Here is a 12,181-nt window from a genome sequence, read left to right as displayed (position 1 = left end):
CCTGTGAAGGTGGCAGGACTGAGAGAAAGGCCTCCTCTCCTGCTGATCTTGGCACTTGAGCAGGGTCATAAAGGGAGATGCTGTCCTTGAGATTGCTTGGGCCCAAGCCATTTAGTGCTTTATAGGTTAGAAGCAGCACCTTGAATTCAACCCAAAAATGAATTGGCAGCCAGTGAAGCTGCTGTAAGGGGTGGGGTGGGGGAAATTACGTGATCCCTGTAACCAAACCAAACCAATCTGGCTGTTGCGTTCTGGATCCACTGACGGTTCCATAGGGAGCCCCACATAGAGTATGTTACAGTAATCCAGCCAGAATGTGATTAAAGCATATGTCTTCGTGACCAGATCAGACCTCTCCAGGGTGTACAGGGGATCATGTGGGATTTATTGGATTGCCAGTTTTAGAATAAATTGTGGGATTCAGCAGAAGTATCCCAATGGATTTTTGCCAAGGATTGTTTTAGTTATAAATGTCATGAAAATGCCAAATAGTTCAATTTTATATGCTAACAGAGTAGTAAATAAAGCACTGGATGTTGCTTAAGCAGCATATTAAGTTCAGTTGCAATGTGAAAACAAGTATTAGATATATTTCAACTTTGCCCAAGATTTCTCAGGAAAAAATAGGGGGATTTTTTTTCTCCATAGACTGCAAAATCTTTACAAAATGTAAGTCTGTGCCTTGGAATAAGACTGAGTAAATTCACTGATGTTTACATATGAGTAAATTGCACTATCGATGGGTTTTTGGCATGAGAGATGAACAGAATACAAAACATTCTTCCCTGCTTAATGAGAGTATTTTGTGTTAAGTAGCAAAGTATATCAAATCAAACAGTAGAAGTGGAAAGTATTCAAGCTTTATATATTCTGTCTGAAGTCTTAGAATGCTGCATCAAAAAGTACTGTATACTAATTTCTACTTTCTGTTTTTTGTATTAAGTAACAAGCCAAATCCCAACCAGATCAATGTAAACAGCATCAAGCCAGGAGTGGTAAATGGTACAGGAGTTCAGGCACAAAACATGGGAACAGGACGAGCTTGTGAAAGCTGCTATAGTAAGTGATTTGTGAATAGCACAGTTTGTGGAAGAAAAGGGGGGGAAATGGCTTTGCTGAACTGTCAACAGCAGTGATTTAAGGCCAGAGTTGTATGACATTTTTACAAGCACTGGTCCTTTACTTTTTGGAGGATCCTTTCTTTTCCCATTCACTTTCCCTGCGAAGCTGTATTTGTTATTCATTTGCCAAGTATAGAAACAAGTATTTCTCGAAGGTATCACCTCCTCTACATTTGAAGTATTTCTCAGTCACTTACCTATTAACTATGATGGAGGTTGAAGGAGAATAATCCCAGCTGTATAGGAAACAGTCTGTTTTAACATGCTCAGGAACCTGCATTCTCACAGAACTATTAGTCAGGTGAAAGAAAACAAAATCTGAGGTAAGTATAGCAGTCCCTCCCTGATAGAGTCTTAGTCTCATTGGAGACTATAGTTGTTATATAGGTACAGAGGAGATGATGAAAGGAAATGATGCATTAGGTTACACTAATTTATCCAAGCAGAGAGCTTCAAAACTGAAAATTTTAGTGTCACAGCATGGGGTGATAGCTTTCAAATGATGATATCTAAACCTTGTTGTGAAAGGAATTAATGAAGGTAGAGTTGCCAGCACACACCTATAACCGTAGAATTTATTAAACCAGAAGCAGTATTACAGAGACTGCATGGAACTCTTTCTTGCTAATTTCTAATTTCACAAATCAGCCTAGGCATAAAGCCTCTATACAATTGTTTTGTAAACAGTTCTATATAAAAAGTGTCCTGTTCTCTGTTTCCATAACAAACCTACAAATGTCCTTTCTAAGTCTGCTGTTAAACTGAATCTGAAGATGGCAATGTGATTTCTTTATTGTGATGCAAAGAATGACATTGCAGTATAAAAGATGTTTCTGTGTATTGTATTTGGACATTGAATAGTTTCTCTTCATTTACAAATGAATGAATCCTGATTTAGTTAGACTGATGCAATTATATAATTTTTATTTTTGCTGTTCCTAGTGACACAATCTCACCAGTGGTATTCTTGGGGTCCTCCAAACATGCAGTGTCGTCTTTGTACATCCTGCTGGACATACTGGAAGAAATATGGTGGCTTGAAAATGCCAACTCGGCTCGATGGAGAACGGCCAGGGCCAAATCGCAACAATTTGGTATGTATATTCACAGTGTTCGTTTACTGTTCAGTAGACTCAGGCCACAAGAATTAAAGGAAGAGAGATGAGGCAGCATCTTAGTTGCATGTCAGTTGCCCTCAGTGTTCTCAAAGATTCTGATGTCTCTCTGTGGGTAAAGTGACATAAATGGAGGGGGGAAATGCATTTGCGTTTGTGGTGAGAACTTCAGCTTGCAAGATATTTGACAGCCTTATCCCGGCATGAATTTTGTCTGTAGCTGCACAGTTTTAGTAACACTCTAACATACTTCAGCACTACATCTGTATCAAAAATTGTGCCCACATTTACTGCATCTTCCTACTGCATTCTGGTTTCCAGATCCTTTGCTTTCTAGCAGTGTTGTTTCTCTCCTTATTGTCCCTTCTTTCAACAGTATAGCTCTACTTTCCTCCTCCTGTTCTGATTCCCCTCAGTTTTCTTTCTCTTCTATTTCTTTTCCTATCTTTTCTTCAGATCCTGTGTCTCTTCCATCTGTTCTTTTCTCAGACTCCTGTATCATAGTCTCCTGCTAAGTCTGCTCCCTTCCTGTGGCCACGTTGCTTCTAACTCCCTGGCTCTTGAGGTCTTACTCAGCTTGCCTACCTTGCTAACACAGTTTCTTGTGTTCTAGAGTCAGTAGGAGGTTTTAATCCTATAATGACAGACAGACAGGCATCTCTGTTTTTAAGAACTCTTTCTTAGGCAGCCAAATACTACGAAAAAGCTTGCCTGAAGAGAAGGCTGTTTACCTGCTTGTGAAAGGACAGCAAAGAAGTGGGTAGCCTTGGGAGCAGTGGAAAAGAAGGCCCTCTCTCATGTTCTCACCAACCTGTGAGTGTGGCAGGACCATGAGAAAGGCCTCCCCTGATGATTTTGAAACCCAAGCAGGCTCACGTCTTCGGTTTGCTTAGCAATGACCCCTTCTTCCAAGACCAGTGACTGCTTCTTTTATGGTTTTTTCCAGCACTGGCCACATTCCTTTGTGAAAAACTCCATAGGGGGTGATCTACATTGTGCATTTTTATGAACTTGCCTGTCATCTCAAACTATTTAAGATAGGTGGACATTCTACTAGAGAGGCTAGGTTTATATCTCTTCCACCAAATTTGACAAAAGATTTTCAGTTTTGACAAAATGTGTTTACCAGACATTTGGGTCACTCTTTCAACCATTCTGAAACATAATAAGTCTTTCAATCTAGAAAAGATGCACATCTTGGTAAGGATATCAACTCCCAAAATCCTAGACCATTATACTATCTGAGGCTATTGGAACTTAAAGCTCTCAAATATCCAGAGGGACAAGGTTGAAAACCAGACACATTGGAATGTTCAAGATCAAGCTCTCTATGAGTGCACATCCCATATGAATGTTTATGGAGATCACCAATCAAGCAAGGATTATTTCTGACCAAACCACAAATTTGCCTTTTTCTAGAGCCCTCACAGTGTACCCATAAGAAACAGCGCAAGTCCCAAATTTGCTATGAAAACACGACAAGCTTTCTACCTACACACAACAAAACTGACCAGGTTTGCCAGACGGTTGTGTAGGGACATCTTGCGTCCATTGCATGCAGCACGACATCCCCACACACCTATCAACAGTGCCGCAATCAAAGCAGAATGTGAGTTTTTGCATATCCTAATTGTACACTTTTAACTTAGCTTTTAAATACAGTACCTTTTTTAAAATGATTAAGTGGAAGATCTGAAGTATGACATTAAAGGGAACACTGAACGGCCAGGTATAATCTCACTATGTATTCATATGTAAGTGAATTGTAGCCACCGAAAAATAAGAAAACAATACTGTATATATACTTAAAGTTACCTAGATTCATAGAAAATATTAGTTGGTTTTAAAAACTGGGTGTTGGGGGAAACCACAGAAAGCAACTGAAAAAGAACCTGCAAGCATACATGTTGCTACTGATTGAGCATGTAGAGAGAGGGAAGGAAAGGGCATATTTTCCTTCTTTCCGGGTCTGTGTGATCTTATTGTTTAGCAGGTAACTACGCAGCTTTGGAGTGGTGTCCCTTTAGGCTGTACAGCGCAGCAGGGTGAAAATCTTGGATGTTTGGAGAAAAAAGGGTAGTTCATCCCTGCTCCCCTCCCAAACCTACAGCTCCTACAAGAGTCCTGGACAGTGTTCCTCATCTCCTATTGCAAGCACACTGGTGCTCTGGCAAGGACAATTCTCTTAGGGAACGGGGATACACTGCAAGATTGTATTTCAGGTCCCACTTGTCTTAAGTGTTATTGTTTGTACATTCCATTCTGTAGATATCCTTTCTAGCAAGACATTTTAGGAAAGTTTGGCTTTTCACACCCTGAAATACTACTGAGAGATACTATTTGTTTGCTAATATGTAAATTAAGTATTTTTTGTTGCCTTCAGGTGCAGCTCGTTTACCGGATGCTTCAGAAAATGTGTTGTCACTAAAACAAATTGTTAGAAAACCTTTAGAAGCAGTACTTCGATATCTAGGTAAATAGACTACTGAATAATTTTCTGATCCCTTCACATATTTTCCTATGCTTGACCTATAATCTAGCCTAGAATGATAATATTATTATTGTTCAATTACATAAGATCTGTCAAATTTCTTTCTATGTTTTCCACACAGTTTTACCCTCATCCGAGCATTGAACCTGGATGCTTTGTCTACTTTATTTTCCCATAAGAATAAAGAGTACATTGTTTTCTTGAAAAGGTTAAAGACATTGGTCAGAATCTTATTGAGTTTTTATACTGGCATAAAGGCCATGGTATAAATGGTGGCAACAGGTTGTTGATAATTAAAATGTTGCTTCTATCCTTGTTGTGCACCTCTTATGTGAGCTGGTGCATAACAAAGGCTACAAGAAGCAACTTGTAAAGTAGCAGCTGTTTACCATTGCAGTTTACCCCATTGCACTTATGCTTGGGTGGTTAATTGCATTCTAGACAAATAAAAATATGGAGGTAATGTTGCAAATGAGAATTAGGGTCCACACAAAACAACAACAGCAAAGAGATGTTGAAAGAAGGCACCATTTTAAAAACAGTCATTCTTTCTAAAAAGTACTTCAGCTTCACAAAGTGGTATATTGTGTGTGGCCTTAAGCATGTAATCTAATAGTCTGTGCCTCCTGTCCTTCCAAGTTGTCTTTAGGAGAAATCAGGTCTCCCAGTCTCCACAGTTTTCTCCACATTGTGCATAACCTATTTTACATTTAAATTAATATTTATTTTATATTGCTTCATTATATGTGTAGCTGTTTTATCAGAGCTTTGTCCTAAAGGATAGCGTATACATTTTTAAAATAAGCAAACAGACCCATTGATCTGCTTGTACATAAGACTGGAGCGTCTTTCAGTCTTCAGCTGGAAATGGAAAGGATGTAAATATCAGTTGGGAGAATTGCATTCACAAGGAAACTGACATTCCAATTTTTTTCATTCTGTTACTTTAGAAAGCCGTGATTTGGTTTTTGAATATATTGAACCAATGATTGTCTAGTCATATTATCTTGAAGGTTTTGTTCAGTTATTAGTTTGTATCTGGTGGTGTATTTTAGGGTAGTAGAACATTGTGTGACTTTGCTTTTACTGTTGTAGACTATCCCTAGTTATTAAATATTTATTGAAGTCCTAAAAGTAATACCATATTTTTCTGTGTATAAGACTATACTTTTGTCTAAAATCTTTAGACTAAAAATTGGGGGTCGTCTTACACACGGAAGTAAGCTGAGGAGAGAAAAACAAATGGAGGGGAAAGCAGAGATCAAAGCTATCCTGCAGCACTTTGATCCCTTTCCCCCCACCCTTGCTAAGCCCCACTTAGATTTCTTAATTTTGGATTAGAAAAGTGGGGGGGGCGTGTCTTATACATGGGGGCGTCTTATACACAGAAAAATACGGTATATCCTTAATGCTACTTTCCTGAAGTGTCTAATCTTCAAAACACTTCGGCTGTATAACTTTCTTCCAATCAACTTGCAGGTGTAAAGCAATCTTAGGACTGTCCTTAAGTGGAGTTTTTAAAGAGATTCTCTATGACAACACTTATTATGATATGTAGTATAGCTTTCTTCCATATAAATAATAATTCTGTGCCATCAAGTCAATTCTGACTTACGGCAACCCTTTTCAGGGTTTCCTAAGCAGAGAGTGCTCATAAGTGGTTTACTGTTCCCTCCATTTGGGGGCATCCTGGGACTGTGCAGCTTGCCCAAGGCCACACAGGCTGGCTCTTCTGGGATGCAAAGTGGGGGGGGGGGCAGCACAGCTCAACCCTGGCCAGAACAGCTATTGGTGGAGGCTTCTGGGAACTGCAGCACAAGAACACTTAGGTCACCTAAGGCTGAGAACCACTAGTCTAGATAGACCAAGTGTATTATCTCATTATAACCACTATCCCAGAAAAGAACCTTGGTATTTTTCTTTTGATAAAAAATCCTTCTTGGGTGAATCCTCTGCAAGTGTGAGTTACAGTTGCAGTTCAGTGCATGCTTACAAGGAGTAGGTTTGATTAAACACAGTGGAACTTACTGTGTAAAGAATGCACCAGAATAAGCAGATAGATGTCCTGTGTCATATTTCATAAACAAATTAAACAGTTTGTGAAAGATTAAAAATGCATATATTGAATTTTTATATGGAAAAGTTTCATTTGTCATATTGCTTAAAATAGCATTGACACAACAATAGAGATCTAAAAATCATGAGTTTTAAATGAACCATAACTTGAGATATATTTTTCAAAGTTAAGTACAGTAGTAGTTGAGCTGTGTTGAAGTAACTTATTGTAATCCTTTAAATAATTTTGAAATAAATAAGTTATCCAAAAATTAATAGATTGAGGTCAGCGTACATTGCGCAGCTGTAGCTGCACAATGGGAATAACATAAACACCAGTGGCAGATTGCCGCTGATTAAAGGCTTTCCATTTTCAATATCATGGTGTGTAACCTTTTACACAAAGTGATGAAATGGCACATGCCTTGAAAACACAAAGTAAAGTCTTTGATCAGCAGCAGTCTGCCACTGCTGATGATGTCATTCCTGTTGCACAAGTGGAACCTACTCAACCGCACTTCAGCCAAAGTCTACAAAATGTAATACACATCTGTCAGTAAAGTAATCCAATTTTTAATGAGCTTTTCTTTATCTTAAATAGTTTGCCAATTTTACCATGGTTGTGTGATTCCACATATTAATGTTTTTAATTTAGTGTGTTTTAGATTGCTTACAGGATCTAGCATATAATTGAATATCTGCTAAAATATTCATGTTAATTTTGAACTAGGTTATTTTAATACTTGGCAATAATGTCGCATAGTGGAAGGTACACTTTTCAGTTACACAGATTTGTTTGTTTGGAATAATGGAATTTTCTTATAAAGAATAAATCCAACACTAAATTATATATTCCTCATTTCAGATCGTGGAATTCAGGCCCTTTATGAAGCTGAGATCAGTGCATATGACAAGGGTCCTACCTGTTTTTTGATAGCTGAAGGAAGCAAAAAAAAAATAGCTAGTCCTTTCCCCCAAAAGAGCCCTGTCACAGTCAGCTCCTTTTGGGTTATCTGCACCAAATATTGCATGAATTCCTCGCTCTCTGAGCTCATGACAACATCTCTTTCTCAACACCATACAATTCCTGTTGTGCATTGCCTTCTACCCTCTCAAGTGCTTATAGCAGAGATTCTGTAGTCAACAGGAGTTCAGGTTATTTAGAAGGTTTGGTTTAATTTGAAAGATTAATAAGTAGATAAAAGTAGTACTAACTTAGTCTACTTAGTAATTTCAGCTCCAGATCCCATTCAGATGGGAGGACTTGACAGACTTAACAATGGTGAAAGCTTCAATTCTCTGTGTGTTGACTAAAAAGTAAGCCCCAATGAAATAGTAGGCAAAGTGGCTAAACATGCATAAAGACTGTTTTGGTAATCAGCAGATGTTACATCACTGTTGGGCTTTTTAATTCTTGTAGAAAGCAGTTATACCTTCTCCTAGCACTGACATGCTTTCTGGAAAATACATACATAAATTAGAGTGGAGAAGCTTTCCTAAGAAAAGTTGTTGACCTATGAGAAAATCCAATCAGAAGTGGCAGCCAAATGTGATCCAAACAATGACATAGTGGGGGGTAGCCTCAGGTGCAAAAATTCCTAAGGGCATAAAATTACAATTGGAAAAAAAGGAGAAATAATTAAAACATAGTGCACCTTTTCCTTCACACAGAAAATCTACCTATGTTCAAACATTCTAGACAATTTCTTTCCAATTTTAGTTTGCTCCTGAAGGAAGTACAATTGTGTCACCTCCTCAGACCGTATTTAAAGGTCCAAACAGCTGGTACTTGCTTGTTACAGTGAACTAGATAAATCAGAACAATTGTTTCTTATTTCGTGCCTCTTACTACCCTAACATTTCCTTCTCTTTTCACTCATTTTGCAATGCAGGCCCCTGCCCTGGAACTTTTGCTTTCAAAACAAAACTTGAAAACATGGCTTAATGTTTGTCCCATTACATTGTGGGAGGGTGCTATGCAAATCAAGGCTCGTCCCATATCCCCCTATACCCCATGTGCCAGCAACCCACACTGCCCCATTTTGCTCCAAGCCAGATCTGATGGTAAGTGAGGCCAAAGTGAAATGTAGAGAGAGTTCGCAACATTCTCTAGCTTTCTCCTCCCACTGTGCCATCCTGTTCTTCCTCAGTGACAGAGGGATACAATAGATGATTTGTTAGATTCCATCTAGGAATAAAGCTCTATGATTTAATTCTTTTTGCATGTGTTTGAATAGTTCCAAGAGTGTGTCTGCAGCATCTAGAGAAGCAGATGATGCTGGTAGCCTCCTGAGATAAAGCATCACTTACAATGTTGGTTTCCTGTCCCAGGTTGAAACAAACATGTCTGTTTCCTTTCTTTGCGGTGTGGCCCTGACATGATTCTTTCTCCATACAGAGACTCATCCCTGCCCTCTGAAACCTGATCCCATTAAGAGTTTGTCTGGCTCCCTCAACAGTGTGCCTTGTTCCAAGTTTGCTTCAATGATTAACAGTGGATCTCCAACTATCTTGGGAAAAAGAAGCTATGAGCAGCACAATGGGATAGAGGGTAATTTTTTCTGGTTATAACAGTTTGTCCTCATTGCAGAATAATTTTTAAGTCTGGAATCAGGATGCTTCAGGAACTTTGTATATTAGATGTTGTTCATGGGAAGCCCCTATTTGTTGGCGTTATGTGCAATGAAGTCACTTCCAACTCATGGGAACCTTGTGAATTTCTGACTTACAAAAGGATATGTCTTTAACAGCCCTGCCTAGTTCTTGCAAATCAAGTGAGTGGCTTCCTTTATTTTGCAAATCAGTCCTACACTTAATCTTCTTTTCCTGCAGTCTTCAGCTATTGCCAGCATTACTGACTTTTCTAGTTAGTCTGATCTTATGATATGTTCAAAGTACCACCACTCCTCAGTTAATGACCTGCTTGTTTAACTACCACTTGGACCTGCAACTAGTTCTCCAGCACAGGGAATCCCATTCCTCAGTCTTTGTCTCGTTCTGCCGCCAGACTCGTTGTCGTTGTTTAGTCGTTTAGTCGTGTCTGACTCTTTGTGACCCCATGGACCAGAGCACGCCAGGCCCTCCTATCTTCCACTGCCTCCCAGAGTTGTGTCAAATTCATTCTGGTAGCTTCGATGACACTGTCCAACCATCTCATCCTCTGTCATCCCCTTCTCCTCCTGCGTTCACACTTTCCCAACATCAAGGGCTTTTCCGGTGAGTCTTCTCTTCTCATGAGATGACCAAAGTATTGTAGCCTCAACTTCAAGATCTGTCCTTCCAGTGAGCACTCAGGGTTGATTTCCTTCAAAATGGACAGGTTTGTTCTCCTTGCAGTCCAGGGGACTCTCAAGAGCCACCTCCAGCACCACAATTCAAAGGCCTCAGTTATTTGGCGGTCAGCTTTCTTTATGGTCCAGCTCTCACTTCCATACATCACTACAGGAAAAACCATAGCTTTGACTATTCCTCCTCACTTTCTGCCATCAGAGTGGTATCATCTGCATATCGGAGGTTGTTGATATTCTGGCAATCTTAATTCCGGTTTGGGATTCCTCCAGTCCAGCCTTTTGCATGATGTATTCTGCTTATAAGTTAAATAAGCAGGGGGACAATATACAGCCTTGTCATACTCCTTTCCTGCCAGACTAGCCAGGACCAATGCCCAAGCTTCCCAAAGTGGGCCCCTTCCATCTTGTGGCTCCCCACAGCTCTCAAACCAGCCAGGAGCAACGTGGAAGCTTTTATTTTTCTCTCTCTCTTTTTTTGAAGAAGAAAGCAGGATATTTATTTATTATTTTCATTTATATGTCAGTCTTTTGTCCAAATACACCCAGGATGACATATGTTTCAGTACAGCCATTTTTTTATTTATTTTCAAAACTATTGGGAAATAGGGAAGGAATACAAAAGGTAAAGGGCAGTGGAAGGGGTGGGGAAAGGGTTTTGAGTATAAGAGAACATCAGATATATAATCATTCAATCTTTTCATATCAAGTATATAAACATATAATCTATTCATATTCCAGTAAAAGCTCTTCTTCTTCTTCTTCTTCTTCTTCTTCTTCTTCTTCTTCTTCTTCTTCTTCTTCTTCTTCTTCTTCTTCTTCTTCTTCTTCTTCTTCTTCTTCTTCTAACTATTTTGTCTATGTATTTACCCCTTTAGCTTTCAACTTACACTTATAACACAGCTTAAATCTAAGTTATTCCAACACCATCAGAACACCAAGGCCAATTGTGAGGTATATCCCCTCTTTCACCCTCCTTTTGTCTTGAGAGTATGCTCGACAGGCCTGAAATAGTATAGATTCTGCTCACTTCCCCCTTTTTCTCCATGTGTTTCTTTTGTTTCTGTGACTCTGTTTTCTTCTGTATTTTGGAGGGGGAAACAACACCTAAAGCAATAGTTCGCTTTTCAGCCTCAGTTTTCCTAGCTGCCCTAGCTACGTAGCTTACTGGGTGACACACCATCCCCTTTATATTATCTGGTATTGCCATCAATACATCCGGTTCTGGCATTTCTTTTAGATGTAATTTAACCTCTGCTATTTTCTCTTCCCTAGCGTCTTTAATTACATCTTGCATCTGGTCAAGATAATAATTTACGTGCGTAAATTCTTTCAACACTGTCATTTGAAAGGAGATTTTCCACTCTGTCCATTGATCTCTGATTTTCCCAGGAAGAGGTTCCATTTTTCCAGTATATCTGATCTATATATACAAAATACTCTTCAATTTCCACTATTTTATCCCTCACTTGGAATTCCCTCTCCCCTTTGCCCAAATATACATAATATGTAGATCAACCTCAAGTCCAATATTTCACATTACAATTATTACAGTGTTAACAGTAAAATAGCAGGCACACTCAAACAAGAAATGGAATTTAAAACATGAATCTCTCAAGTGTCTTTATAGTCCAATCCCTTTTCTCGTTGCCAACCTCCAGACCGGTTGTTTCTTCTTTTCTCTTCTCAAAGTTTATTGTTACCTTCACCCTGCAAGACTGTATTTTCAGAGTGTCATTTATCAAAATAGTTCAGTTCAAGCCATAGGGCTCTCAGTTTACAGCTCACAGTCTGTTTTTCTTTTCTTTTTTTACTTCCAAAGGCTTCTTTCTCCTCCCCCAAAAAAGGGAGGTCCAGCAATCCGAGTCCCAGCAAATGTATTATCCACAGAAAACAGAGTCCCACAGAGGCTGTTGTACTTTAGGCATGTCATGAGAAGACAAGACTTGCTGGAAAAGACAGCAATGCTAGGAAAAGTTGAAAGTAGCAGGATAAGAGACCAAATATGAAATGGATTGAGTCCACAGAGGATGCCATGGCCTTGCGTTTGCAAGAGCTGAGTAGGGCTGTTGATGAGAGGACATTTTGGAGAGCACTCCTTCATAGAGTCAC

General features: G+C 39.2%; 1 protein-coding gene across 14 annotated transcripts in view; it reads left to right on the top strand.

Annotated features, from left to right (window-relative positions):
* MTA1 (metastasis associated 1) overlaps window positions 1–12,181 on the top strand; it is a 141,959-nt gene that overhangs the window by 85,626 nt on the left and 44,152 nt on the right. For all 14 annotated transcript variants that reach the window (XM_078392455.1, XM_078392461.1, XM_020813015.3 and 11 more), the window contains 5 exons: window positions 944–1,059; window positions 2,064–2,215; window positions 3,656–3,845; window positions 4,620–4,709; window positions 9,181–9,333. In XM_078392455.1, the coding sequence (XP_078248581.1) occupies window positions 944–1,059; window positions 2,064–2,215; window positions 3,656–3,845; window positions 4,620–4,709; window positions 9,181–9,333 (701 nt within the window). The remainder of the gene's footprint in view (window positions 1–943; window positions 1,060–2,063; window positions 2,216–3,655; window positions 3,846–4,619; window positions 4,710–9,180; window positions 9,334–12,181) is intronic.

Source organism: Pogona vitticeps, chromosome 4, assembly GCF_051106095.1.
Source record: "Pogona vitticeps strain Pit_001003342236 chromosome 4, PviZW2.1, whole genome shotgun sequence".
In the NCBI taxonomy this organism is placed as follows: Eukaryota; Metazoa; Chordata; class Lepidosauria; order Squamata; family Agamidae; genus Pogona; species Pogona vitticeps.
The sequence above is the reverse complement of the archived record's forward strand: the minus strand, read 5'-3'. Positions and strand labels throughout refer to the sequence as shown.